The following is a 24,274-nucleotide window of genomic DNA, read 5'->3' as shown; positions in this document are numbered from 1 at the left end:
CACAGACAGCAGCCCACCAGGCTCCTCTGTCCCTGGGATTCTCCAGGGAAGAACACTGGAGTGGGCTGCCATTTTATTTTCCATATTCCTGACTAAAAGTGAACTAAACCTCCATCTAATCATATGGCACTTGGTTCACACTGATAAGGAAAGGTAACAAAACCCTTGGCTCTGGACCAAGGCCTGTCATTTACAATCTCAACTCCCACCAGGACTCACCTTACCCATTAATGAAAAGGAATAGAAATATCTTTTCCCTTATCAATTGTGTGCATTACCAAAAGGATCACGAGGAGCTAGGTAGGCCCGTGGCTAGTCCTCTACCTCCAAGACCCAACCACGAGGAGGAATGGAGCTCTGAGACCCACACAGGATAAACCAAAGTCCCCAAAGTGTTCTTTCTAAGGGAGCAGCCTACTGCCTCTAAGTTTCCCAGTCCCTAGCTGCTCTGCATGAAAAGCAAACCCAGAAATCTAGCAATTCAGTGATGACCCAAAGGTCAGGATATTAATTATCACTAGATGCTGGCAACACCAACTACTATAACTAGACTTCCTCTTACTGCAGGGAGGTGCAGGCAACTTTCAAATCCCAGAAGACCCAAGGAGCAGTTTCTCAGGGTTTATTATTAACTGTTTTACCTTCAGTTAAACAGAATACAGCGTCCTATAATTTACTAGTGATAATGAAGCCCAAGAGAAAGCTCTCCCACCATAAGTTAGTAAGATTCATACTGGATAGTGTAAGTGTTGCGGGGTGAGGGTGAGGCAGCTTTGATGGGTTTGAGCCTTTTCTTTATTGGATAAAGTAAAGCAGCCATTGCTGCACACCCATAAGCAGCTGTTCCCATCAGCAATTTTTTAGCTTATTAAGTCCAAAGGGGCAAGGGTGGGAAAGGAATGTGTATAGGTCCTAATTGGGAAATACACATTAAGTGTAAAGCCTGACTCATGAAATGCCTGCACTAAGGAACCAAGAATAGTTAGTAGTTAGTGCCTTTCTCTAAAGATAGAGGTCTTATTTCCACCATACCCTATTCCTGGCCCAGCTCTTTTCCAAACTAAACTGCTCCAGTTTGCAGCTTCCTCACCAACCCATTTATTCCACTTCTGTTCAGGTCAGCAAATTTCAAAACGGAAACCATTTCAATGTTTGTCTTAACTTTGCTGGTCATAAACACATTGTGAGAAAAAAAATTCCAGAAATACATTAAGAATAGAAAGCAAAAGTCATAGAATCCCAGAAAGTTTAACACTTGGGATATATTCTTCTTTATAACTTTTATGTACATGGACAAACAGGAATTTTTTTTCTTTTTATTGGAGGATAATTGCTTTAAACTATTGTGTTTGTTTCTGCCATACATCAACATGAATCAGCCACAGGTATACATATGTCCCTTTCCTCCTGAATCCCCCTCCCATCCCTCTAGATTGTCAGAGCTCCCTGTGTCACACAGCATAATCCCACTTGCTATCTATTTTACATATGGTAATGCTTGTTTCAATGCTACTCTCTCCATTTGTCCCACCCACTCCTTCACCCACTGTGTTCGCAAGTCTGTTCATGTCTCTGTCTACTGCAGCCCTGTGAATAGGATCATCAGTACCATCTTTCTACATTCCATATGCATGCATTTTATTTAACAAACTGGATGAAACCATAGCCTTTCTTTCAATTAATATACTGGGTACATCTTTCCAAGTCAAAAATTCATCTACAAGACAATTTTTAATGCCTATGTTGTATTATTACATGAATACACCAAAAAATTTATTCAAATTCCTATTAAAGAATGGGTAAATTTTTTCCATTTTTTATTGCTATGAACATTCCCATACCTAAATCTTTTAAAATATCCTTAGAATATTTTTGAAGACATTTAAAATTTATTTAGAAGATTTAGGGTATAGCCCTAGAAATGAAACTGCTAGGTCAAAGGATATACAACATTTATTGCGGCCACTAATATATATTGCCAAATTGCTCCTACAAAGGATTACATGGAAATTGGTTCTATCGCACCAACGCTGCTGCTGCTGCTGCTAAGTCGCTTCAGTCGTGTCCAACTCTGTGCGACCCCATAGACGGCAGCCCACCAGGCTCCCCCATCCCTGGGATTCTCCAGGCAAGAACACTGGCGTGGGTTGCCATTTCCTTCTCCAATGCATGAAAGTGAAAAGTGAAAGTGAAGTCACTCAGTTGTGTCCAACTCTTAGTGACCCCATGGACTGCAGCCTACCAGGCTCCTCTGCCCATGAGATTTTCCAGGCAACAGTACTGGAGTGGGGTGCCATTGCCTTCTCCATCCCACCAACGCTAGTGTAACATTTTAAAACCTTTGCCCATGTGATAGATGTTAAGGGTAATATTGCATTTTTTTTATGAATACAGATATTTTTTACTTAAGAGAATTACAAAGATCCGCAAGATACAGCCTCTGCCTTTGAACGTAAATGAAAGGAGACAGACACAAACAGGTAACATTTACTATTATCATATTCATAAGAAAGGTTTCAGTTCATGGTGCCTCCTTTGAGTCTGCAGCTATTGCCAATAGAGAAGGTCCAAGAGAATATTATTAAACAGCAGCCCCAATTTTAAAAATCTATTTACTAAAATTCCAAGGAGTTGGGCTAATGCTATCACATCAGTGGCACTTGCTATCATTTTGTTGTTTCTCCTTCCTCAGTTCTTAAAGGAAAGAACCAAGTGGAAGCTGCTCAGGGAACAACCTGCTCCCTCTCCCCCCAAGCCAGTGAAGTGAATGAAGTGTAGGGCAGTATATTACTGGAAGCATTTAGTGATGCTGGATCTGAACTTCCATTTTTCGTTCTCCTATTTCCAGTAAACAGTGATGAGCTGCAGCCATTTTCTTTAGCAAACAAAATGTCTTCTCTTCTTGAGACTCTTATTCCCAGGCAGATATGTTTATACATAATATCCACGCCAATTTGGAAAATAACCGATAAGAACCAAAAGAAATTATTTTTCAGCACCATGATGGGTCAGATACAGATGAAATCAAAATAGATAACAACACAAGTACTTTTAAAAACCCACCCAACAAAGATGGAGGGATAGGCAATAAAGCAAATATAGCAAAATGTTTATTGTACCATCTAGGTGGTGAGTATACAAGTTTTCACTGTCAATTCTTCCAATTTTTCTGTATGAAAGTTTTCATAATAAAATGCTGCTAAAAGTCCAGCAAGCAGCTTGGAAATAACACTGTAAGGTCTTTCCCTCCATTTTGCTGCTAGAATGAGACTCTCATTCTCTTCATTTTGCTTTTTTAGATCTAGATTTCTTGCATCAGACTTGGAACTCTCCAACTTTTTAATGAAGTGAAATGAATGACAATATACTCAGGCAGGTTACCAACACAACATGTGGTAGGTTAGGGAAGGTTGAGAGAGGAGGGCCCTAACCTCCTGGAAGTGCAGGCTCACCACCTGTTATGTCTGAATAAGTGAATATTTCAGAAATCCCATTTCTCTGTTAAAAATTAACATTCAGACCCTCTAAACATTTGCCTCAGCCTACTTTTCTGCTTTATCTCATATGAATTCCTTATCTTCCACATTCTCATTGCAAAGACCTGTGTAGGAAGGAGGGGGGCAAGGGATAAGGAACCAAAGCATGATATGTCCATATGCTCGAAGTTAAGATATAACAAAAGGAATTTTAATCTCTAGGGTTGAAGCTCAAAACTTGATGTTGAAGGACACGGTACAACTGACAGACTGCAGGACTCTGGGGAAAGCCTTATAATCAATCTCCTAGTTTGAAGTGTGTCCTGATTGGCCCATCTGTAAAACAGGAAGAAGGCTCATCATAATGATCAATGAGGTAAATAAATGAGTTTCTGAGATGCTAAAAGTATCTCTAGTGAATGGGGAGGGGAATGACGCCAAGACTGTTGAGTAACGATCCAAGATAGGATAGGCAATCTTTTTCCCAGGCTAGGCTTTGAGGGTCACCATGTCTCTGCTGTGTTCCAACAGAACTTTATTTGCACAACTAGGCAGACCATGAGCTGTATCTGTCCACCTCTGATCTAGAATGTGAAGCCTACATAGGAATACCATCTGGAGGACCTGAGGAGGAGTGAAAAGAGGATGAGTCTACATATAGGAACCATTTAGCAGACACCAGACGGTAAGGATGAGGCTCCTTATCTGATAGCTTTCACCCAGGTTCCACCAAGGAAGAGACTGTCAGCAGCAGCAATAGTAGCAACATCTGTAAATACCAAGGACTGAAATCCAAACACAAAAATAGCATTATCTCATGAGAAATTCTTGAGAAGATATATCCATAACTAGAAAGAAACAGCAAGTTTCTGACTACACACATTTTGAAGAAACAGTTGACAGTTCAGAGCCTGTGGAGATCACGTTTGCAGGCACACAATAAATGTTTGTTGATGAGCCATTCATTTATTCATCCAATAAACATTTACTGAGGCCTACGAATGTGCCAGGCTGGGCTCTGGAGATGAAGACACTGTCCCTGCCCTCAAGGAGCTCACAGTCTAACTGATAACACAGGAAGGGAGACAGGCATATACACAGACAATTACAATACAACCTGATAAGTGCTGTAACACTTATCAGGTTGTATTATAATGGCCGATGTAAAATTCACTTCCAGGGGGCGCTGCTCCAGGCTGCTGCGGGCTGTAACATCAAGAGAGGGGAGGAACAAACTGAAGAAATCAAAGGTTAAGTGCTTTTGGGCTATTTCAAATATGCAGGCTCTCCCTAACTCCTGATCATGAATTTGGGAACTAAATACTGGCATGACATAAAATGGGACTCCCACTCTTAAGGTAGGTACAGACCTCCAGTAAAGGACCTCCTCAATCACCTCTACAAAACAAGCTTTGTTGCTGTTACTTTGTTTCATTTTGCTTATTATACTCCAACCTTCCCACCATACACATAAGCCTATTCTGCAACTAGCTGAAAAAATGCTGAAAAATGGGAATTTACAGCTAACTAGATTAATTCCATACAACTAGGTAACAAAAAGCAGTAACGGCTCACTTGACACCTCTATATCTAATAATCCCCCTTAACTGAAAAAATAAAAATTAGAATGTGACTAAATATAAAGGAGATAGTATATAGCTCATGGAGGGGGAATAATAATTTAGAATGGTCTAATTAGTAAATATAATTAAACAGATTCTGAACCATAAATAACAGACAGTTTCAGGAAACCAAAATAAAATACCTTACCACTCTCCAAGATCTTTGAGAATATATAATCTAAACCACTTCCGTATCAGAAATAAGAAAAATGAAAAAGAGGTAACACACTCTTCCCAACACCTTCTCAAAATTCAGTGAGAGGTAGTAAGAGACTCCTTGAGGAGAGATTACTAGTGTTAACTAGTCATTTGGTTCACATGGTTTTATACAAAGATAGGATGAAATTTTTGTGTGTCACACAGTTCTTAATAAGGCCTAGGTTTTTAATGGCTCTTTTGTCTCTGCACCAGCTAACTGTACTGATGACATCAATAAATTGTCTCCATTTACACTGAGATCCCTGTCTTGGGACCCAGTGTCTCTGAGGCCACTATTTTCTACATTTAACATACCACTTTCCCCTAAAGTCACTACATTGCTCTTTTCTTCCCTGTGTCATTCTGCCAACTGTCAGCCCACATGCACAATGTCTTCTCAGGTGTTGCAGTTTGTTCCTCTTACCATGTTACATCTCCAAAGAGTTCCACACCATCTATAAATGTGAACATTACACATTGTACATATCTTCCCCCAGATCACTCATAATAACATCAGCCCCCCAATGGATGCGGGAAGGGTGGCTAGGCTACCATTTTGTCTCTTATCTACGTTGGTTGCCATGTCTTATTAGAGGCAAACATTGCCATGTCTTCTCGCCACACCCATAACCAGGAAGCATCACTGCTGTGCAGCAATCAGTGCTTTCCTTTCAGATAAAAAGAAATAGCTATCTATTTAAAGAACAGATAAATGTTATCTCAAAATGGCTACCAAGAATTTCACATGTATTCCATGCAGTAGTTGTCTTATTTCTTGATACTCAATGGCAACAAACATATACCAGGTGTGTATGTGCAACAAATGACAAGGGGTAAGATTCTTTATACAGAGCACATAATATAGAGCTCTTACAAATATACAACATTCAGACCCAAGTTGAATAGTTCACAAAAGGAAATAGTAGCTAATAATTAGCATTTGAGAATCCAGCTTCTTCAATAACACAGAGAAATGTATCATAAATCAAAGATACCATTCTTACACGTGTAAAATTACAAAAAAAAAAATTTATGTAGCTGCTGCTAAGTCACTTCAGTCATGTCCAACTCCTGCCAGGCTGCTCTGTCCATAGGATTCTCCAGGCAAGAATAATGGGAGTGGGTTGCCATTTCTTAATGTAACTAAATGGGTACAAAAATTGACATAATGTTTTGGAATGCTATTATGGCAGGTCTTTAAAATGTTCAAAGTTTTTGATGAGTAATTCTAATTCTTAACTCTATAATATAAAGAATAACTCAAAAGAGAGAAACAATAAAAACTAAATGAAAAGACATTAATCATTAACTTAAAATACTGAAAATCTTAAGTACTTCCACACAATAAAATATCATGAAACTATTCCATGACAATCACAAAAATATTTAACATGGAAAAATGCACATTATAAACACAAAACATGACAGAAAATTGTATAAATATATGATCCCTGTAGTAAAATTCAGAAAGAATGAAAAGAAGCGAATACATTTATTAACACTGGTTATCTCTGTGTGGTGAAATTATGGACCTTTTTCCCTCATATTTTCCCCTCGGACAAAGCTACAATGAATATTTACCACATTTCTAGACTGACGGAACTATTCAAACTTAATGGAAGAAAAACCACAAAACAGTTGACTGATTTGACCACATGATTTCAAATTTCTACTAACCAAAAATTTAAATACAAAAATTAAGAGGCAAACAATAACCTGGAGTACATATTTATAAATTAAAGAAATTTGAGTAATAGCCTTTATTTATAGAACACATTCAAATAGATAATAATAATAAAACTTTCATATGAAAGAAAAATCAAGCTACTAAGAAACATATGGAGGAAAAAAGAATCCAAACTTACAACCAAAGAAATGCAAAATTAAAGTAATACTGTTTTTTAATCCATTAAAATAACGTTTTTGACTACCCAATGCTTGTGTAAATTGGTACAATCTTTTCAGAAAGAAACTTGGCAATACATATTGTGTTAAAAATGTTCATACCCTTTGACATAGTCATTTCATTTCAAATGACTCTATCCCAACCTAATAATAAATGAAATCCATGTATTTTCTATCTTTTATTATAATAAAGAAAATTACAATTTTCTTTCCTTTACAATTAACATTGCTATCAAACACCAAAATATTAATAATGGGTAAGGAAAAAATCTCTACTGCAGCAAATGACTGGTTGTCTCAAAGCATCAGACCAGATCTCAAATCTGGCAAAACAAGAAGGGTGTGTCCAGCCTGCCGCAGTCGGCCATTTTAAACCCTCTGCAGAACAAAAAGCATAGAAGACAAGGGTAGGTAAAGATGACCACCCCACTAGGCTCCAGATCAATACTTTACTTTTTGTCTTCCATATATGTAACCTTATACAATGCACTGAGTAAAAATTAGCAAATAGGTCTCCTTTCTTAAATAGCATAGGTTAAGTTATTAGTAAAATTTGAAATCGTAAGTGGAGAGTCCTTTAAATTTGCCCCATCATTTTGGTGGATAAATATAATGTTTAAGAACACAGAATTCTGAAGCCATACTACCTGGATAAAAATCCAATCTCAGTCACTCAAAAGGATATAAAGCCTTGGATTTACTTTATCTGTATCCCTCAGATTTCTCATTTGTAAAAGATGAATAATGGTACTGCTATTTCATCAGACTGTGGAGAGTACTAAATTAGTTAAGGCATGTGTAAAAGCATGTAGACCCAGTACCTGACACATAGTTTGAGCTCCAAATACGTTTAAGCTTAATTATTATTATAGTTAGGCCAACAGGCCCCGAGAAGGAGAAAGACCAGTATCAGATCACAGCTAGGACTACTGAAAAGGCCTGTTTCAATTTTGAATCCTGTGCCTTTTCTTCTACGTATTTAACTGCTAAATTACTAGTTTTAGCGATGATTAACAATAGATCTTTACTGACAGCCCTCTGAGAGCCATGACAGTGCTGCTGCCTAAAAATAAAATAAAATCGTCCCCCTAGATGAAACCGTACTCAAAGTTCTACAGAAAAAAAAAAAAAAAAAGAAGAAGACAGGGTGTGAAACCCAGGTCACCTACATACTACCGTCACCATTCGCCTAGATCCCAGGTTTAAAGCAAAATGGAATAAGGACTTGGAAACAGCCAAATCCTCATCCCTACAACCTAAGGGGAGAAAATCAAGGGCTTCTGACCAACTGTAGATTCTCACAGTATTGCAACCACTGAGTTCTGCTACTCTGATGGAATGAGAGGTGTCCAGAGCCAAGGACACCGACCCACGATCCCCAAGTCCAACAGAGAGCCCTCCAGAGGCGTACTGCCCGAACGTGGCCTTGTCACGAAGTACTCGCGTTTTACGCATTTCTTACACACAGCCAGCTGCTGCAACCTTTTGTAAAATCATCATCGCCTCGGCATTTTTAAACCCGCACTATTCATAGGCCAGAGAGGGGCTAAGATTCTGAGTCAGTATCTAGTGGATCTAGCCACAGCCTAGGACAGCTCCGACTCAGGCTGATCCTCTCACCCAACTAGAAAGGTCGATCTGCTCCTCTGCAGGCCCTCCTAGACCAAGATGGCCAAGCAAAAAGACCACTTACCTCCCCCCTCGCCATTTTGCAATCTTAATTACGCGTACGCTGCGCGCCTCCTCTCGTCATTTCGCTTGAAATACGCATGCGCGCCTCTCCCCCTCGGGTTAAATCCGACCTTCACAATGTCGTCTCAAATGCGCACGCGCAGCTTCACTCCCGCGGGTACCAACTACCAACAACTTTCCTTTCTTAAATATACGCATTCGATACCCACTCCGCGCCCCAAGCCTTGCGCATGCGTATCTCCGGCTGTCCCCAGCGGAGCGTCCCCGCCCCGCCCCCCCCCTCACATCAGACCACAAATACAGTGGACTCTCCGCGGATAAGAAGGGGTAACTGTACTAAGCCATTCTATATAGGAGACTTGAGCATCCGCGGAATTTAGTCTTCGCGGGGGTCCTGGAACCAATCCCCCACGGTTACCAAAACACGACTGTATACCTGCATGCTACCGCGTCGTGCATCCTCACACTCTCAAGTATATTTGCGCACCGCGTCTGTCCCCCGACCTCCGTTTTTTATATATAAGTGCCTGATGATATCTAGATGTGCTTCTCCCTACAATTGTGCCCCAGTGCTCAATAAAGGAGAGCCATTACCAGCCTTCCTTAATAGGGGTAGGTGTGATAAACTAGGAAAGTGGAATACGGGAAAGACGTCAAAGCTTGCAGGTGCTCAGAGCAGATGCCAGCTCTAGATAGAATCCGCCCTGACTCCCAGGGAGGGGCTTAGAGTACCCTCGGTTTCCATAAAAAGACCTACCACACTGAACAAAGGCAAAGAAAGCTCTCATAATCGCCTAGTACTACAGCCCCGACCTTTAAATACATCTTCTACTGCATATGAGGAAATCAAAAAAATTTTAACGCAGGGAACATTATGGAAAATGCCGACGCTCGGGTGCTCAACCTTGATTAAAGGAAAGAAGTCTGTATTACTTTCACAATGGGAACTAAATGGTCAACATCCTTTTGTAGGTCTGAGGCCCGTACTGTCCCCCATTTTTTCCTCTTGTGAAAGGGGAGAACACGCAAATTAAGGATCCCGCTGGCCCGAGTTCCCTCCTCCACCCTCCATGTTCTTCCCCTATGTCGTTCCTTTACCTCCTGGCTGAATCGAAGGTCATAGGATAAATTCTTAGCGCCGGCCGTCCCAAAATATGGTGAAGGGAACGGCGGCACAGAGTTCGCGGCGCAAGAGCAGGCCAAGGTGGCAGTGGACAGCAGGCTGAGGACCAGCCCTGCCTCCAGCCGCAACGCTGATATCGGGAGAGGGCCGCCTCCAGGATAGCTGCACTGTGCTTCAGGCGCATGCGCCGAGCACGCCCTCTTCTCCCCACCCCCGCCCCTACTCAAGCCTAGCTCTCTCCAAGGCAAACTTTCCGGCGGTCTTCACCCTTTCACCCTTACGCAGGTCCGTGGCTCATCCTGCTTCTTCAACATTTTCTCCCCTTGGTCACACCGGCCTCCGCCACCTTTCCCTCAGCCCCTTTCCTCGTCTATCCTCCTCTTGTTCTTAGCCCACCACTTCAATGCCATTCTCCCCCTTGGCTGCCTTTGTTCGGTTATCGTTAGTGGCCTATCCTTGTATTCTTGGCCTTGCCTGATCTGCAGCCCTATTGGTCCTCTTACTCCTCCCCTTGAGTGTCTGATATTGCAAACTGTTTAAAAAAAAAAAAAGGCAAAGAATATACCCTCACAATCTTCTCTAAAGCAGCTCTCAAACTGCTCCAAAAGAGCTCTCAACTAGCTAGTGTTGGGCAAACAATGCCTGGTTGATGAAGAACCAACGGAGGAGACTCAGGCAGGGAACCAAAAGACCTTATGCACAGAGCATAAAGGGAAAGGGTGTTCAATTAGTTTGGGGGTAAGAAGGAGTATGCAGCACCTTTTTCTTTCTCTTTATAACCCTGGTATTGTCTGGCCATTAAAAATACTGTTCAGTGTCCTTCAATGTTAAATGCAAGGCTTGTCTTCTGTGAGAAGTTCACATAGTAATTTTGAGAGAAGTGTGTTGAATAGACTCTGAAATAGACTCCTCCTTGAATTTGAGAAGCAGAGAATACAAAATAATGTTTTGTTTCCCATTATGATGTTTTGCTTTCGTGGCTGATTCTTCTTGCTTTCTAAGAAAGCCAGTTTGGAAATACCAATATTTAAGCCCCCCCCCCCAATTCCATAAATTCTGAGACCTATAAATCGTGTACATCATCATTCTCTCTAATTGTTAAGAATGTTGAGACCAAAGCTTTCCCTTTAAGATCAGGAACAAGATAAGATGTGCACTTTCACAACTTATGTTTGGCAATGTAATGGTGGTTCTAGCAAATGTAAGAAGTCAAGGCAAACTCAAGAGATGTAGAAAAAGCATTTGACAATATTCAATATGGCTGAGCTACTAGTTGCATTTACATAGTTATCATTATGTAAATGTTGGATATTGACCAAATCAATATTAGGAGAAAGATGAAAGTGGGGGAGGGCAAGTGGAGTGCTAGAGCATAAAGTGTACCAAAAGATGATGTAGGTAAAAGAGGGCTAAATGTTTATTCTCTGAAATGGAAAATCATAGATAATGTCTAAAATGGAAACATCAAGAAGTCATAATATAAGCATTATTTATAGCTATGAACCAAACTATGAGTTAAAATCATTTAATGAATTGAAAGATTAATGGGTCACCACCAACATTTTTTACAACATGACAGAAAACATCAAAGTGCACTGCAAGAGGACTTCCCTGGCAGTACAATGGTTAAGATTTTATGCTTCCAGTGTAAAGGACTCATGTTAGATCTCTGATCAGGGAACTAAAATCCCACATGCTACACAGTGCAGCCAGAAAGGAAAAAAAATGCATTGCCAGGAATTGGTAGTCCAGTGGTCAGAACTGCATGCTCTCACTGTGGAGGGCCCAAGTTTAAGCCTTGGTTAGGAAACTAAGGTTTTACAAGCTGTGTGGCACGGCAACATATATATATGTTGTTGTTGTTCAGTCACTAAGTCGTGTCTGACTTTTGTGACACCATGGGCTATAGCCTGCCAGGCTCCTTTGTCCATGGAATTTCCCAGGCAAGAATACTGGAGTGGGGTGCTGTTTTCTTCTCCAGGGGATCTTGCCAACGCAGGAACTGAATCTGCATCTCCTCCGTTAGCTGGCAGATTCTTTACCACAGAGCCACCAGGGAAGCCCTACATGGGTTTGTATATTCATAAGCCTGCTGCTGCTGCTGCTGCTAAGTCGCTTCAGTCGTGTCCAACTCTGTGCGACCCCGTAGACGGCAGCACACCAGGCTCCCCCGTCCCTGAGATTCTCCAGGCAAGAACACTGGAGTGGGTTTCCAATGCCTACATATGGCTATTATGGCCAACATAATTTTAAAGGTGCATTGTAGACATTAAGGGTAATTATTTTTTTCTTAAACTTACTTGAGTTATAGCACACACTCACATACACACATACCCTCTGTTGTGATGTAAAATACATTTCTTCCTTCATTCCTTCATGTCTCAATTAAACCTGTTTGAAAATCTATACTTTAAACAATGGGCATGCATTACTTTAATAAAAACATAAACCTATAAAGGAATTTAAATATGATAATATGGTTTATTTAATGAACATATATCAAATTTTAAAACAGAATTTTTGCCATTTGAAACAATTTATGAAGCACCATTTAATTATTTAAGAATAAAGTTCATTACATTACTCTATATTTGGCATGTGCACATGCTCTTTATAGCTTTTATTAATTTTTGAAAACATTTTTCTTTTGCATTTATGAAACCAGTTGTACATTCTGATCAAGTCATATTGAAATTAAAGGGCAATTGCTACATTCACTATTTTATTTTTTTTATGTTTATGTTTTACCAAATATATTTGTACTGGCTTCCTGAAAAAAATTCACATGCAAAACATATAGCTAACTAGTAACTTAAAGAAAAATATTTATTGTGGATTTTTAAAATTACACAACCTAAACCTTGTTTCAAAAGTTGTAAAATTTAGAGAAGGAAAATAAAGAGGAAAAAGTCTTATTGAATCATATAGCTCCAAAATAGCTAGAGCTTATATTTCAGTGTCTAGCTTTCTATACTTGTTTCTATATCTATATAAATGGACAAGTCCATAAATCCTTATGAGTTTTATATATTATATAAACAACTTAAGAAATAGAGAGGAATGCTGTTCAGTATTTAAATTAAGGTTTTATAATTTATTTTCCAAGGAATATCATGTTCTTCATACTAAGTAATTCAATCATTTATGTTTTGTACCTTAAATGGTTATGATGATCTTGAAAACTAAGATTCTTGCAATAGGCTAAATTGTGAGTAAATCTTCCTGTGGCATTTTACAGATTTTTTTTCCATTTTATGTTTATCATATCTTTATAGACATTTGTATTTCATTTTTAACCCCCCCAAATGAAGTACTCTAATTTGTCAAAATTTGTTTCTGGATTAGATATATCTCACACATATTTTTCCTATGTCTATAGCACATGTATAAAAACTGGTCATCTACTAGACCACAAAGCAGACCTAAGACTTAATTATATGAAATCCTACAGGGCACATTTTCTGAACAAGAAGGGATTCAAACTCAAACTTCAAGACCCAAGAAACTTTTATTTAGTTGAAAACTAAACAAAAACGGAAAACACCACTCAGCCATGCTTTGGGCTTCAACTAGAGGAGGAAAGTCAGGTGGGAGGGGCTGCTGGAAAGCCTGTGACACAAGAACGGGACTGTGCGCAAGCCTTGTGTGACGTCACTGAGGCCCCTAGAGAAAAACTGCCAGTTCTGTCTAAGGCGCCATAAGCGGAGTTGTGTCAGGGCCTCCGGGGCAGCAGTGGACCCGCTCACTTGCAGATCCCACCACAGCCATGAACAGTAAGGAGTGCTTCAAGTGTGGACGCATTGGCCACTGGGCGCGGGGATGCTCTAGAGGAGGAGCTCGGGGGCGTGGAGCTAGAGGCCGTGGCCGTGGAGCTCAGTGCAGTTCCACCCTACCCGTCATCTGTTACCGCTGCGGTGAGTCTGGTCATCATGCTAAGGACTGTGACCTTCTCGATGACATCTGCTACAACTGTGGGAAAAGTGGCCACATTGCCAGAGACTGTGCTGAGCCTAAGCGAGAGGGAGAGCGTTGCTGTTACACCTGTGGCAGACCAGGCCATCTGGCTCGTGATTGTGACCATCAGGAAGAGCAGAAGTGCTACTCTTGCGGCAAAAGAGGCCACATTCAAAAAGACTGCACCCAAGTCAAGTGCTACCGTTGTGGCGAGATTGGCCACGTGGCCATCAATTGTAGAAAGATGAGTGAAGTCAACTGCTACCGCTGTGGCGAATCCGGACATCTAGCCCGGGAATGCCCAATTGAGGCTACCGCTTAATTTTTCCCTTTGTTCCTCCCACCTCCTTTTGCTGACTGATAATTGTATTATTGTCTCTGAAACCTCTTCTCTGACCAAAGATTGATAGATTGAGGCTACTTCTGGGTCAGTGAATTTTAATCACCATGTTAAAAGAGGAAAGGGCTGATTAAAAATAAAAAAATCTCAAAAACGTTACTCCAACTGGTAGATCTCTTATAATTAATGTGTTTCTGCATCACTGATGACTCGGATTATTGAACATCCTGAGCGTTAGGCAACTTCTAGATTCTCTGAATGCATTTTGATTTAACATTTAATCAAGAGCCACTGTGTGCCAACCACCGTTTGAGGAATTGGATACATATCAGTGAATAAATCAGACCAAGTTTGCAAACACAGACCTAGAATCTATTAACAAGTAAAAGAGTGTGTCAGATGAAGATAAATTGCCATAGAGAAAAAAAAAAAAACAGGTAAAAGGATAGAGAATGTGTGTGGGGGGACATATATTTCTGTCTTAGATACACAAGGCACCCTGAGGAGGTGACATTTCCTCAGAGACTCGTTGCACAAATAAAGCTGATCCTAGAAATGTCTATGACCTTGCCAAGTAGCTTTAACTTTAGTTATGTATTGATTGCTTTGATTTATTTGAACTCATTAGCTTTTAAATGACAATGAAATACATCTCTATCTGATTGTACATAAGTGTATAGTTTAATGAAAATAACCCAGAAAAATATGTATAATGTGTATAAGTAGCTTTGAGAGAGAGCAGTGAGAAAGCAACCAAACAAAGAAAACCATAGTAGCAAATTGTGAACATAAAGATACTGGTGATTATTTAGACATAAATATTTTTAAAAATCTAAGAAAACAGGTGTAAACATTAAGATTCAACATAGATTGGGGCTTTGGTACTTTCAAAAACACACATTTTCGCAGGTATGAATATTATTTTTAGGAATTTCTGAAAAATACATTTTTCACAGATATGAATATGTTCAATTACATATGCTATGATCCATTTTTTAGAAATCAGATATGAAAAACTGAAGTTCTATAAAATAGAAAAGGCAATTTTAGATTTTTAAATAAAACCTGGGATGAGGAGTGGTAACTGTTGGTGTCAAGAGAAAATTGAAGTGATGATGAAAAATGACTTACAAAATAACAATGATGACAATACTACGTATCAAACAGAATGTGATAGAATTTATATCAGAAAAGGTAGTGTAGAGGATACAGTTCATGATCCATAAACTCAAATGGTCAAAGAAATGTATCTGGTTTTATAACTGAAGACACATTCTGTTTTGAACGTCCATAAGACTTGATGTGTGACTTTTCATCCCCATCTGAAAGACTCTTTCAATTCAGCTGAGTTTGACCTTTTGTGACCCTCTTGCGTTCCTAGAAATTGATTCTGTCGCTCTCTGTGCTGTCTCAACAAGATAAACTCAATCACACTACTAGCCTCTCAATGGAGCAATTGGGGCAATCTCAGTCCTGTCTGTCAAAACACAGCTGAAAACTCCTATATCACACTGAGCCAAACAAATTCTTGAGTCTCATCATGGTGCTGAGCTCTATTTAGGGGAGGAACACAGGAATCTGCTTTTGAATTCTGTACCCCTTCCCCCACAACCATCTGGTGCTTCATTTCCCATGCCCTCAGAATCTTGTCCCAGAGCTGGAGGAGGAAAAGAGGCAATGTCCCTTTATTAAGGACACACACATCAACGAAGGCCTCTTTAAATTCCCTTTAGGCATCTTTTCTAATCTCAGAGGAAGGAAGGCTTATTTTGACTCACCAGTACCCTGTGCCAGAAGTTACAAAATGGTAGCCCTCTTACTGAATCAGGTCCACAATATGTTTGACCTACACGTTATCAACATTTAGATGCCAACATCTAAAAATTGGAATATTTCCCATGGAAATTCTTTTACTTCTTTTTGGAACAAAACCAAAGATCAAGAAGCAATAGGCACCCATTTCTGTGTGGAAACTTTTAGCTGGAGGTAAGCAGTGCTCTCTTCCTCTAGCCAAGTCACAAGTTCCCTCTTTTAACTTCAGAGAAAATGGAGAAGGAATTTAAGCACTTTACTACAAAAAAATCGGCTAAACACGAAGACAGTAATGCAGAGAAATGAGGGACAAAGCTATAAAGCATACAGAAAACAAATATCAAAATGACAAAAGTCCTTTTTTTTAAATCAGTAATTACTTAAATTGTCAATCAATAGACTCTCCAATGAAAAGACTGGTATTGAAAGAATGGATAAAAACACACGATCCAACTACATATGGTCTAGAAGAGACTCATTTTATATCCACAGACACAAAGACATTGAAAGTGAAAGGATGGGGTGGGGGGAAATCTACGTAAATTGTAACCAAGAGAGCAGAGATGGCTAGACTAATATCAGCCAAAATAGACTTTAAACCAAAAAAGTTTACAAAGACATTATGTATTAATAAAAGGCTTATTACCAGGGCTTCCCTGGTGGTTCAGAAGGTAAAGAATCTGCCTGCAATGCAGGAGACCTGGGTTTGAGCCCTGGGTCAGGAAGATTCCCTTGGAGAACAGAATGGCAACTCACTGCAATATTCTTGCTTGGTGAATCCCATTGACAGAGGAACCTGGTGGACTACAGTCCATGAGGTCGCAAAGAGTCAGACACGACTGAGTGACTCACACAACATTAATAAAAGGTTTGATATAGTTATATCTTATTGGCCAGAGTATGGAGGGATGAGGACCTCAAACATTACCACTGGGGGCAGAAAATTCATATAACATTTCTGGGAGTCAATTTGGCATCATAGGTCAAAAACCTTTAAAAAGTCTTTATCCTTTGAAGTAAACATAGCACTTCTAGAAATTTAAGAGAGTGATCATAGATATATACTCAAAACATACATTAAAAATAGTGTTCACCTCAACATTATTTATTGAACTGATACACAAGAAACATTTATCTTTAAAGGGTATGGAATCTAAAATGTGACACATGTATAAGATAAAATACATTGCTGCTACTAAAAATCATGTTATACCAGAATGTTTATTGACACAGAGAAATGATCAGGCTATCAAATAAATAGTACATACACTGTAACATAGATATTTTCCCTGTTATAAAAGCTCTGATTGATTCTACTTTCTAAAACAAGATTAAATGCTAAAAATAAATAAATTTAAAAATTTAAACTCCCTAGGTATTTTAAAATGCATAAATCACTTACTAAATAAGTGTAGGTTCAAAAAGGTAATCACAATGAAAATGGCCAGCAATTTAGAAGATGGAAATAAAGCTTATGGACTCCAGCCAAAAATAGTATATCAAAGCAAAATATTTTATTACATTATAATTCAGAAAGATTTTCTTTAAAAAACTTAGATAAAACTGCAGAAATTAGAAAAATGAAAAAAGATTAAAACCAAAAAAATTAAAAACAAATAGTTTAGAATAGATAAAGAATCAGTTTCTTTGAACAAAATAAATACATTTAAAATAGAAAAACCTGAAGAAGACACATGTACTTTTTAAAATGGAAGGAATGCATAAATATAGAAATTAGGAATATGAAAACGTATCTGGAAAAAAGGCCAGAGCCAGAGAGATTGTTGTTCAGTTTCTCAGTGATATCCAACTGTTTGCAACCCCATGGACTGCAGCACACCAAGGTTCCCTGTCCTTCACTATCTCCCAGAGTTTGCTCAAACTCATGTCCAACCACTGAATGGTCTAGTGGTTTTCCCTACCTTCTTCAATTTCAGTCTGAATTTGGCAATAAGGAGTTTATGATCTGAGCCACAGTCAGCTCCTGGTCCCTTTTTCACTGACTGTAGAGCTTCTCCATCTTTGGCTGCAAAGAATATAATCAATCTGATTTCAGTATTGACCATCTGGTGATGTCCCTATGTAGAGTCTTCTCTTGCATTGTTGGAAGAGGGTGTTTGCTATGACCAGTGCATTCTCTTGGCAAAATTCTGTTAGCCTTTGCCCTGCTTCATTTTGTACTCTAAGGCCAAATTTGCCTGTTACTCCAGGTGTCTCTTGACTTCCTACTTTTGCATTTCAGTCCCCTATAATGAAAAAGACATCTTTTTTGAATGTTAGTTCTAGAAGGTCTTGGAGATCTTCATAGAACCATTCAACTTCAGCTTCTTTAGCATTACTGGTCGGAGCATAGACTTGCATTACCGTGATATTGAATGATTTGCCTTGGAAATGAACAGAGATCATTCTGTCATTTTTGAGATTGCATTCAAGTACTACATTTCAGACTCTTTTGTTGACTCTGATGGCTACCTCATTTCTTCTAAGGGATTCTTGCCCACAATAGTAGATACAATGGTTATCTGAGTTAAATTCATCCATTCTAGTCCATTTTAGTTCGCTGATTTCTAAAATGTCAACGTTCACTCTTGCCATCTCCTGTTTGACCACTTCCAATTTGCCCTGATTCATGGACCTAACATTCCAGGTTTCTATGCAATATTTTTCTTTACAGCATTGGACCTTGCTTCCATCACCAGTCAAATCCACAACTGGGTGTTGCTTTTGCTTTGTCTCTGTCTCTTCATTCTTTCTTGAGTTATTTCTCCACTGATCTCCACTAGCATATTGGGCACCTACTGACCTGGAGAGTTCCTCTTTCAGTGTCCTGTCTTTTTGCCTTTTCATACTGTTCATGGGGCTGTGAGGAGATACCCCACATCCAAGGGCAAAGGAGAAGCCCCAGAAAGATGGTAGGAGGGGCAAAGTTGCATTTAGAATCAAACTCCATTCCCGCCAGAGACACTCAGATGGCTGAAACAAACCTTGTGTGTACCAGGACCCAGGGACTCCACAGAGACTGAGATAGAACTGTGTTTGAGCATCTGCTGTGGAGGTACGGGTCAGCGGTGGTCTGCCACAGGGACAGGGGCTCTGGGTGTGGGTATGGCATAAGTCCTCTTGGAGGAGGTGCCCATTAACCCCACCACAGAGATGCCAGAACTTACATAAGACTGGGAAATAGACTCTTGGAGGGCACAACAGAACCTTGTTCACCAGGACCCAGGAGAAATGAACAGTGACCCCACAAGAGCCTTGCCTGTGAGTGTCCAGGAGTCTCCAGTGAAGGCATTGGTTGGTGGTGGCCTGCTACAGGGTTGAGGGTGCTGGGTGTAGCAGTACATGCATGGGATCTTTTGAGGGAGGTCACCATTACCTTCCTTACCTCCACCATAGTTTGGCCCCAGGTAAATATCAGGAAGGGAACACAACTCCACCTATCAATAGAAAATTGGATTAAAGATTTACTAAGCATGGCACCACCCATCAGAACAAGACCCAGTATCCCCTTTAGTCAGTCTATCCCATCAGGAAACTCTTATCCTTTTCCATCAGAGGGCAGACAGACTGAAAACCACAATCACAGAAAACTAACCAATCTAATCACATGGACCACAGCCTTGTCTAACTCAATGAAACTGTGAGCCATGCTGTGTAGGGCCACCCAAGATGAATGGGTCATGGTGGAGAGTTCTGCAAAATGTGGTCCACTGGAGAAGGGTATGGCAAACCACTTCAGTATTCCTGTCTTGGGAATTCCATGAACAGTATGAAAAGGCCATGCTCAGTAAATCTTTAATCTAATTTTCTGTTGATGGGCGGGGCTGTGTTCCCTCTCTGGTGTTTGACCTGGGGCCACACTATGATGGAGGTAATGAAGATAATGACGACTTCCTTCAACAGGTCCCTTGCATGCACTGCTGCACTGAGTGCCCCTGAGCCTGCAGCAGGCCACTGCTGACCCAAGCCTCTGCTGGACACTACTGCACACTCATGGACAAGTCTGAGTCAGTCTCTTGTGGGGTCACTACTCCTTTCTCCTGGGTCCTGGTCCACACAAGGTTTTGTTTGTGCCCTCCAAGAGTCTGTTTCTCCAGTCTGGGGTAAGTTCTGATGGCTCTAAGGTGGAGTTAATGGCAACCTCCTCCAAGAGGGTTTATGCTATACCCAGATATGCAGCACCCAGAGCCCCTGCCCCTGTGGCAGGCCACTGCTAACCCATACCTCCACAGGAGACACTCAAACACAGTTCTGGTTCATACTCTATGGGTGCTTTGGATCCTGGTGTGCACAAGGTTTGTGTGACCTTAGGTAAATTTTAATCCCTGTGAGACTATATTCTTATCTGTAAAATAAATAATAATACCTCAAAGGGTCATTTTAAGAATTCTTGAGATTTTTACATGTCACATGCTTGGCACAATGTCTTGTTGTTTGTTCAGTCACTAAGTAGTGTACAACTCTTTGCAATCCCATGGACTGCAGCATGCCAGGCTTCCCTTTCCTTCACTATCTCTCAGAATTTGCTCAAACTCATGTTCACTGAAGCAGTGATGCACAATGTCTAGTACATGGTAAAAAGTCAATACACAATAGCTGCTATTATGTGTACCAGACTGCTTTTAAAATTATGAGAGCAGTGATTATAATTTTACACTTAATATACTTCAATATCAATGAATACACATTATTAAAATGGCAAATTAGGCAAATAATGTGACTATTACTAAGTTGATTATTGCCACTATTAAAATAGTATAACTCAGATGGTTTGGGGGGGCATTATTTCCCAAGAAAAAATAATTCCCAGTAAATTATTGACTATTCCAAAGCATAAGAGAGACAATACACCAATTTTCTATAAAGCTAACATATCTGTAAAGCTACCATGGAAAATTTTAGCGAATGCTAGTAGAAAAATTTTTAAACCATGCAAACTAATTTTATTTATGAATACTAGTGCAAAAATCTTAAGTAAAATTACTGGAGTACAAGTTAGAAATTTCTTAGTTATAAAAGGCAGACTTACTGCTACTTAATACTTACTACAGATTTACTACTAAAACCTGGCTGAAGCAGAAAGTGGATTCAGGGTGACATGTAATAAATTAGGGGTAGGTGAGGTTTCAGGCATGACTAAAAACAGAAATTCATACTGTTATCAGGGTCAGTTTTTCTGTTTCTCCATCTCTCAGATTTACTTCTGCATTGAGTAAAAGCAGAATAAGTAGTTCAAATCAAGTTGCTTATTATAGACAACTTTAAAAAACTGGTCAAAATATTAAGCACCATTTCTATACAAGTATCACAGAGCTAACAAGATAGTGAGGAATGGCTGGAATAAAATTCTGGGAAGAAAAAGGAATCCTGAAAAGTGGAGAGGGACCTATCAATCAAAAAGTGGAGAGGGACCTAGGTTTACTTCTGCTTACATTTGCCAAAGCAAAGATGTACCTAAGAGACTTTGATTGTGCCTCTTGAAATTAGGGGGACAAATATTCAGGCGTTCAGGGCACACTGAGGATGATAACTCTGGTGAACTATAGCTCATTTGTTTTGGCAGGAAAGTGGAAACCTCTTCACATATTTACAACAAAGGGAACATACTGCAGGGAACTGGCACACAGGTGATGGAGGATCTGAAATCCAAATGGGATAGGATGGATTAATAAGAACAAGATGCCACAATCACTCTTGGGTTGGAGATACAGAAGTAAGAGACAGTGTCACTGGGGCTCCGGGGTCACCTAGTGGAAGCTAGAACTGTAGCAGGCCTGTCCAATTGGAGCCTCAGAGAAAATGGAGCCATTACCAGAGAAGATGCCCAAAGTAGAAAGAAATGCTCTGACCTCTTTCTTCCTCTCAACCATGGAGGCTTTTCTCCAACAAGCTGGGAGTCAGGGAAGGTAGGAGAATAGTTTGAGAAGAAACACAATCAGCAGAACACAGACCCCCAAAAGCTGCACTCCAAGGATGAGAATGAACCAGAACTAAAGCATCCTCTTCCATTGTAGCTTATTAGACTACTGTTCCACTTTAAACGCAGATAACTCGAGGCATCAGGCCACGTTATTGATAGCAGAATACTAGTTAGAACATCTGGTACTAGTTAGAAGACCTAATTTTATGATTATTAAGATGACTGACCCACTATCATACATTTTTCCCAACTTTGCTCTTAAATATATATTCATAGTCATGTGTTTACCATGTTACACCTTAGATAACTACTGAAAAAATTTCCCAGGAGTTTTTAAAGTTGTGATTAAAAAAATACACAACATAAAATTTACCATCATAATAATTTAAACTGTATAGTTCAGTAATGCTAAGTATATTTACATTGCTGTGCAACAAATCTCGAGACATTTTCCATCTTACAAAACAGAAATTCCATTCCCTTCAACAAGAACTTCCCATTTCCCTCCTTCCCTAAGTCCCCAGTAACCACCATTTTACTTTCTGTTTCTATGAATTCTCCATAGACTTAATATTTGTTAATATTTGTTGAATGCACATGGTGTATATATAGAGTGCATTGAACTATTTTTTCAACTTTCCTGTGTGAATTTTTTTCGTAATAAAAAAGATGAAAAGTAAATGATTAGGCAAAACAGAAATACCAAACAAAAATGGACATTTTTCAGGCAAACAAAAACTAACAGATTTTTTGTTGTGGAAGAGGGAAAATGATACCAAATAATAGGTCAACTATACAGGAAGAAATGGAGAGCAGTGAAAATGGTGGGTGCTGCTGTGGAAATAATGTCATTGTCACTAGAGATGAGCAAAACGTATTATCTGAGGGAAGAAATGATTCAGTTTTTAATTCAATAAATGTCTAAGATTAAGAAAGTTCTCTACCTCTACTGTTAATGAAAAACCTTTGTGTTCTAGAGGCAATAATTGTCTGGGCTTTCAAGATGAAGATGAACACTTTTGAATACTAAAATGAAAAATAAAAGTATAAGCATGGCAGCTCCTCAAAAAATTAAAAATATTACCATATGATTCAGAAATTCCACTTTTGGGTACATAACTAAAATAACTGAAAGTACAACACTGAAATCAGATTGATTATATTCTTTGCAGCCAAAGATGGAGAAGCTCTAAACAGTCAGCAAAAACAAGACCAGGAGCTGACTGTGGTTCAGATCATAAACTCCTTATTGCCAAATTTGGACTTAAATAGAAGAAAGTGGAAAAAACCACTAGACCATTCAGGTATGACCTAAATCAAATCCCTGATGACTACACACTGGAAGTGAGAAATAGATTTAAGGGACTAGATCTGATAGACGGAGTGCCTGATGAACTATGGACGGAAGTTCGTGACATTGTACAGGAGACAAGGATCAAGACCATCCCCAAGAAAAAGAAAGGCAAAAAAGCAAAACGATTGTCTGAAGAGGCCTTACAAACACCTGTGAAAAGAAGAGAAGTGAAAAGCAAAAGAGAAAAAGAAAGATATACCCATTTAAATGCACAGTTTCAAAGAATAGCAAAGAGAGATAAGAAAGCCTTCCTCAGAGATCAGTGCAAAGAAATAGAGGAAAACAACAGAATGGGAAAGACTAGAGATCTCTTCAAGAAAATTAGCGATACCAAGGGAATATTTCATGCAAAGATGGGCTTGATAAAGAACAGAAATGGTATGGACCTAACAGAAGCAGACGATATTAAGAAGAGGTAGCAAGAATACACAGAAGAACTGTACAAAAAAGATCTTCATGACCCAGATAATAACGATGTTGTAATCACTCACCTAGAGCCAGACATCCTGGAATGTGAAGTCAAGTGGGCCTTAGAAAGCATCACTATGAACAAAACTAGTGGAGGTGATGGAATTCCAGTTGAGCTATTTCAAACCCTGAAAGATGATGCTGTGAAAGTGCTCCATTCAATATGCCAGCAAATTTGGAAAACTCAGCAGTGGCCACAGGACTGGAAAAGGTCAGTTTTCATTCCAATCCCAAAGAAAGGCAATGCCAAAGAAAGCTCAAACTACCACACAATTGCACTCATCTTACACGCTAGTAAAGTAACGCTCAAAATTCTCCAAGCCAGGCTTCAACATAAGTGAAGTGTAAAATTCTAGATGTTCAAGCTGGTTTTAGAAAAGGCAGAGGAACTAGAGATCAAATAGGCAACA

The 24,274-nt window shown here is 39.5% G+C and overlaps 1 protein-coding gene, 1 long non-coding RNA gene and 2 other non-coding genes across 9 annotated transcripts in view; 1 reads left to right on the top strand and 3 right to left on the bottom strand.

Annotated features, from left to right (window-relative positions):
- The window catches only part of LOC102191314, a 44,221-nt gene extending 33,867 nt beyond the window's left edge, over positions 1 to 10,354 (bottom strand). For 4 of the 6 annotated variants that reach the window (XR_001917552.1, XR_001917555.1, XR_001917553.1 and 1 more), the window contains exon 1: positions 9,992 to 10,354. This is a non-coding gene — a long non-coding RNA (uncharacterized LOC102191314). Of the gene's footprint in view, positions 1 to 8,894; positions 9,098 to 9,991 lie in introns of those variants that run through there. The other 2 variants (XR_311244.3, XR_001917554.1) reach the window with 2 other exon arrangements.
- On the bottom strand, positions 4,387 to 4,492 carry MIR545 (microRNA 545). Its single transcript, NR_129782.1, has one exon. It is a non-coding gene; the product is annotated as a microRNA 545 (primary transcript).
- MIR374A (microRNA 374a) lies at positions 4,561 to 4,671 on the bottom strand. The gene has a single exon (NR_129725.1). It is a non-coding gene; the product is annotated as a microRNA 374a (primary transcript).
- Positions 10,355 to 13,627: 3,273 nt separating the features above from the next.
- ZCCHC13 (zinc finger CCHC-type containing 13) lies at positions 13,628 to 14,463 on the top strand. The gene has a single exon (XM_005700621.2). It carries the CDS (start codon positions 13,783 to 13,785, stop codon positions 14,290 to 14,292), a length of 510 nt encoding a protein of 169 aa, XP_005700678.1. The 5' UTR covers positions 13,628 to 13,782; the 3' UTR covers positions 14,293 to 14,463.
- Positions 14,464 to 24,274: the final 9,811 nt, after the last annotated feature.

Source organism: Capra hircus, assembly GCF_001704415.2.
Source record: "Capra hircus breed San Clemente chromosome X unlocalized genomic scaffold, ASM170441v1, whole genome shotgun sequence".
Classification (NCBI taxonomy): Eukaryota; Metazoa; Chordata; class Mammalia; order Artiodactyla; family Bovidae; genus Capra; species Capra hircus.
This window is presented reverse-complemented; position numbering and strand designations above follow the sequence as displayed.

What these genes read in the sequence shown, in the direction of transcription:
- ZCCHC13 (XM_005700621.2), top strand. Translation starts at nt 13,783, where the DNA reads ATGAACAGTAAGGAGTGCTTCAAGTGTGGACGCATTGGCCACTGGGCG.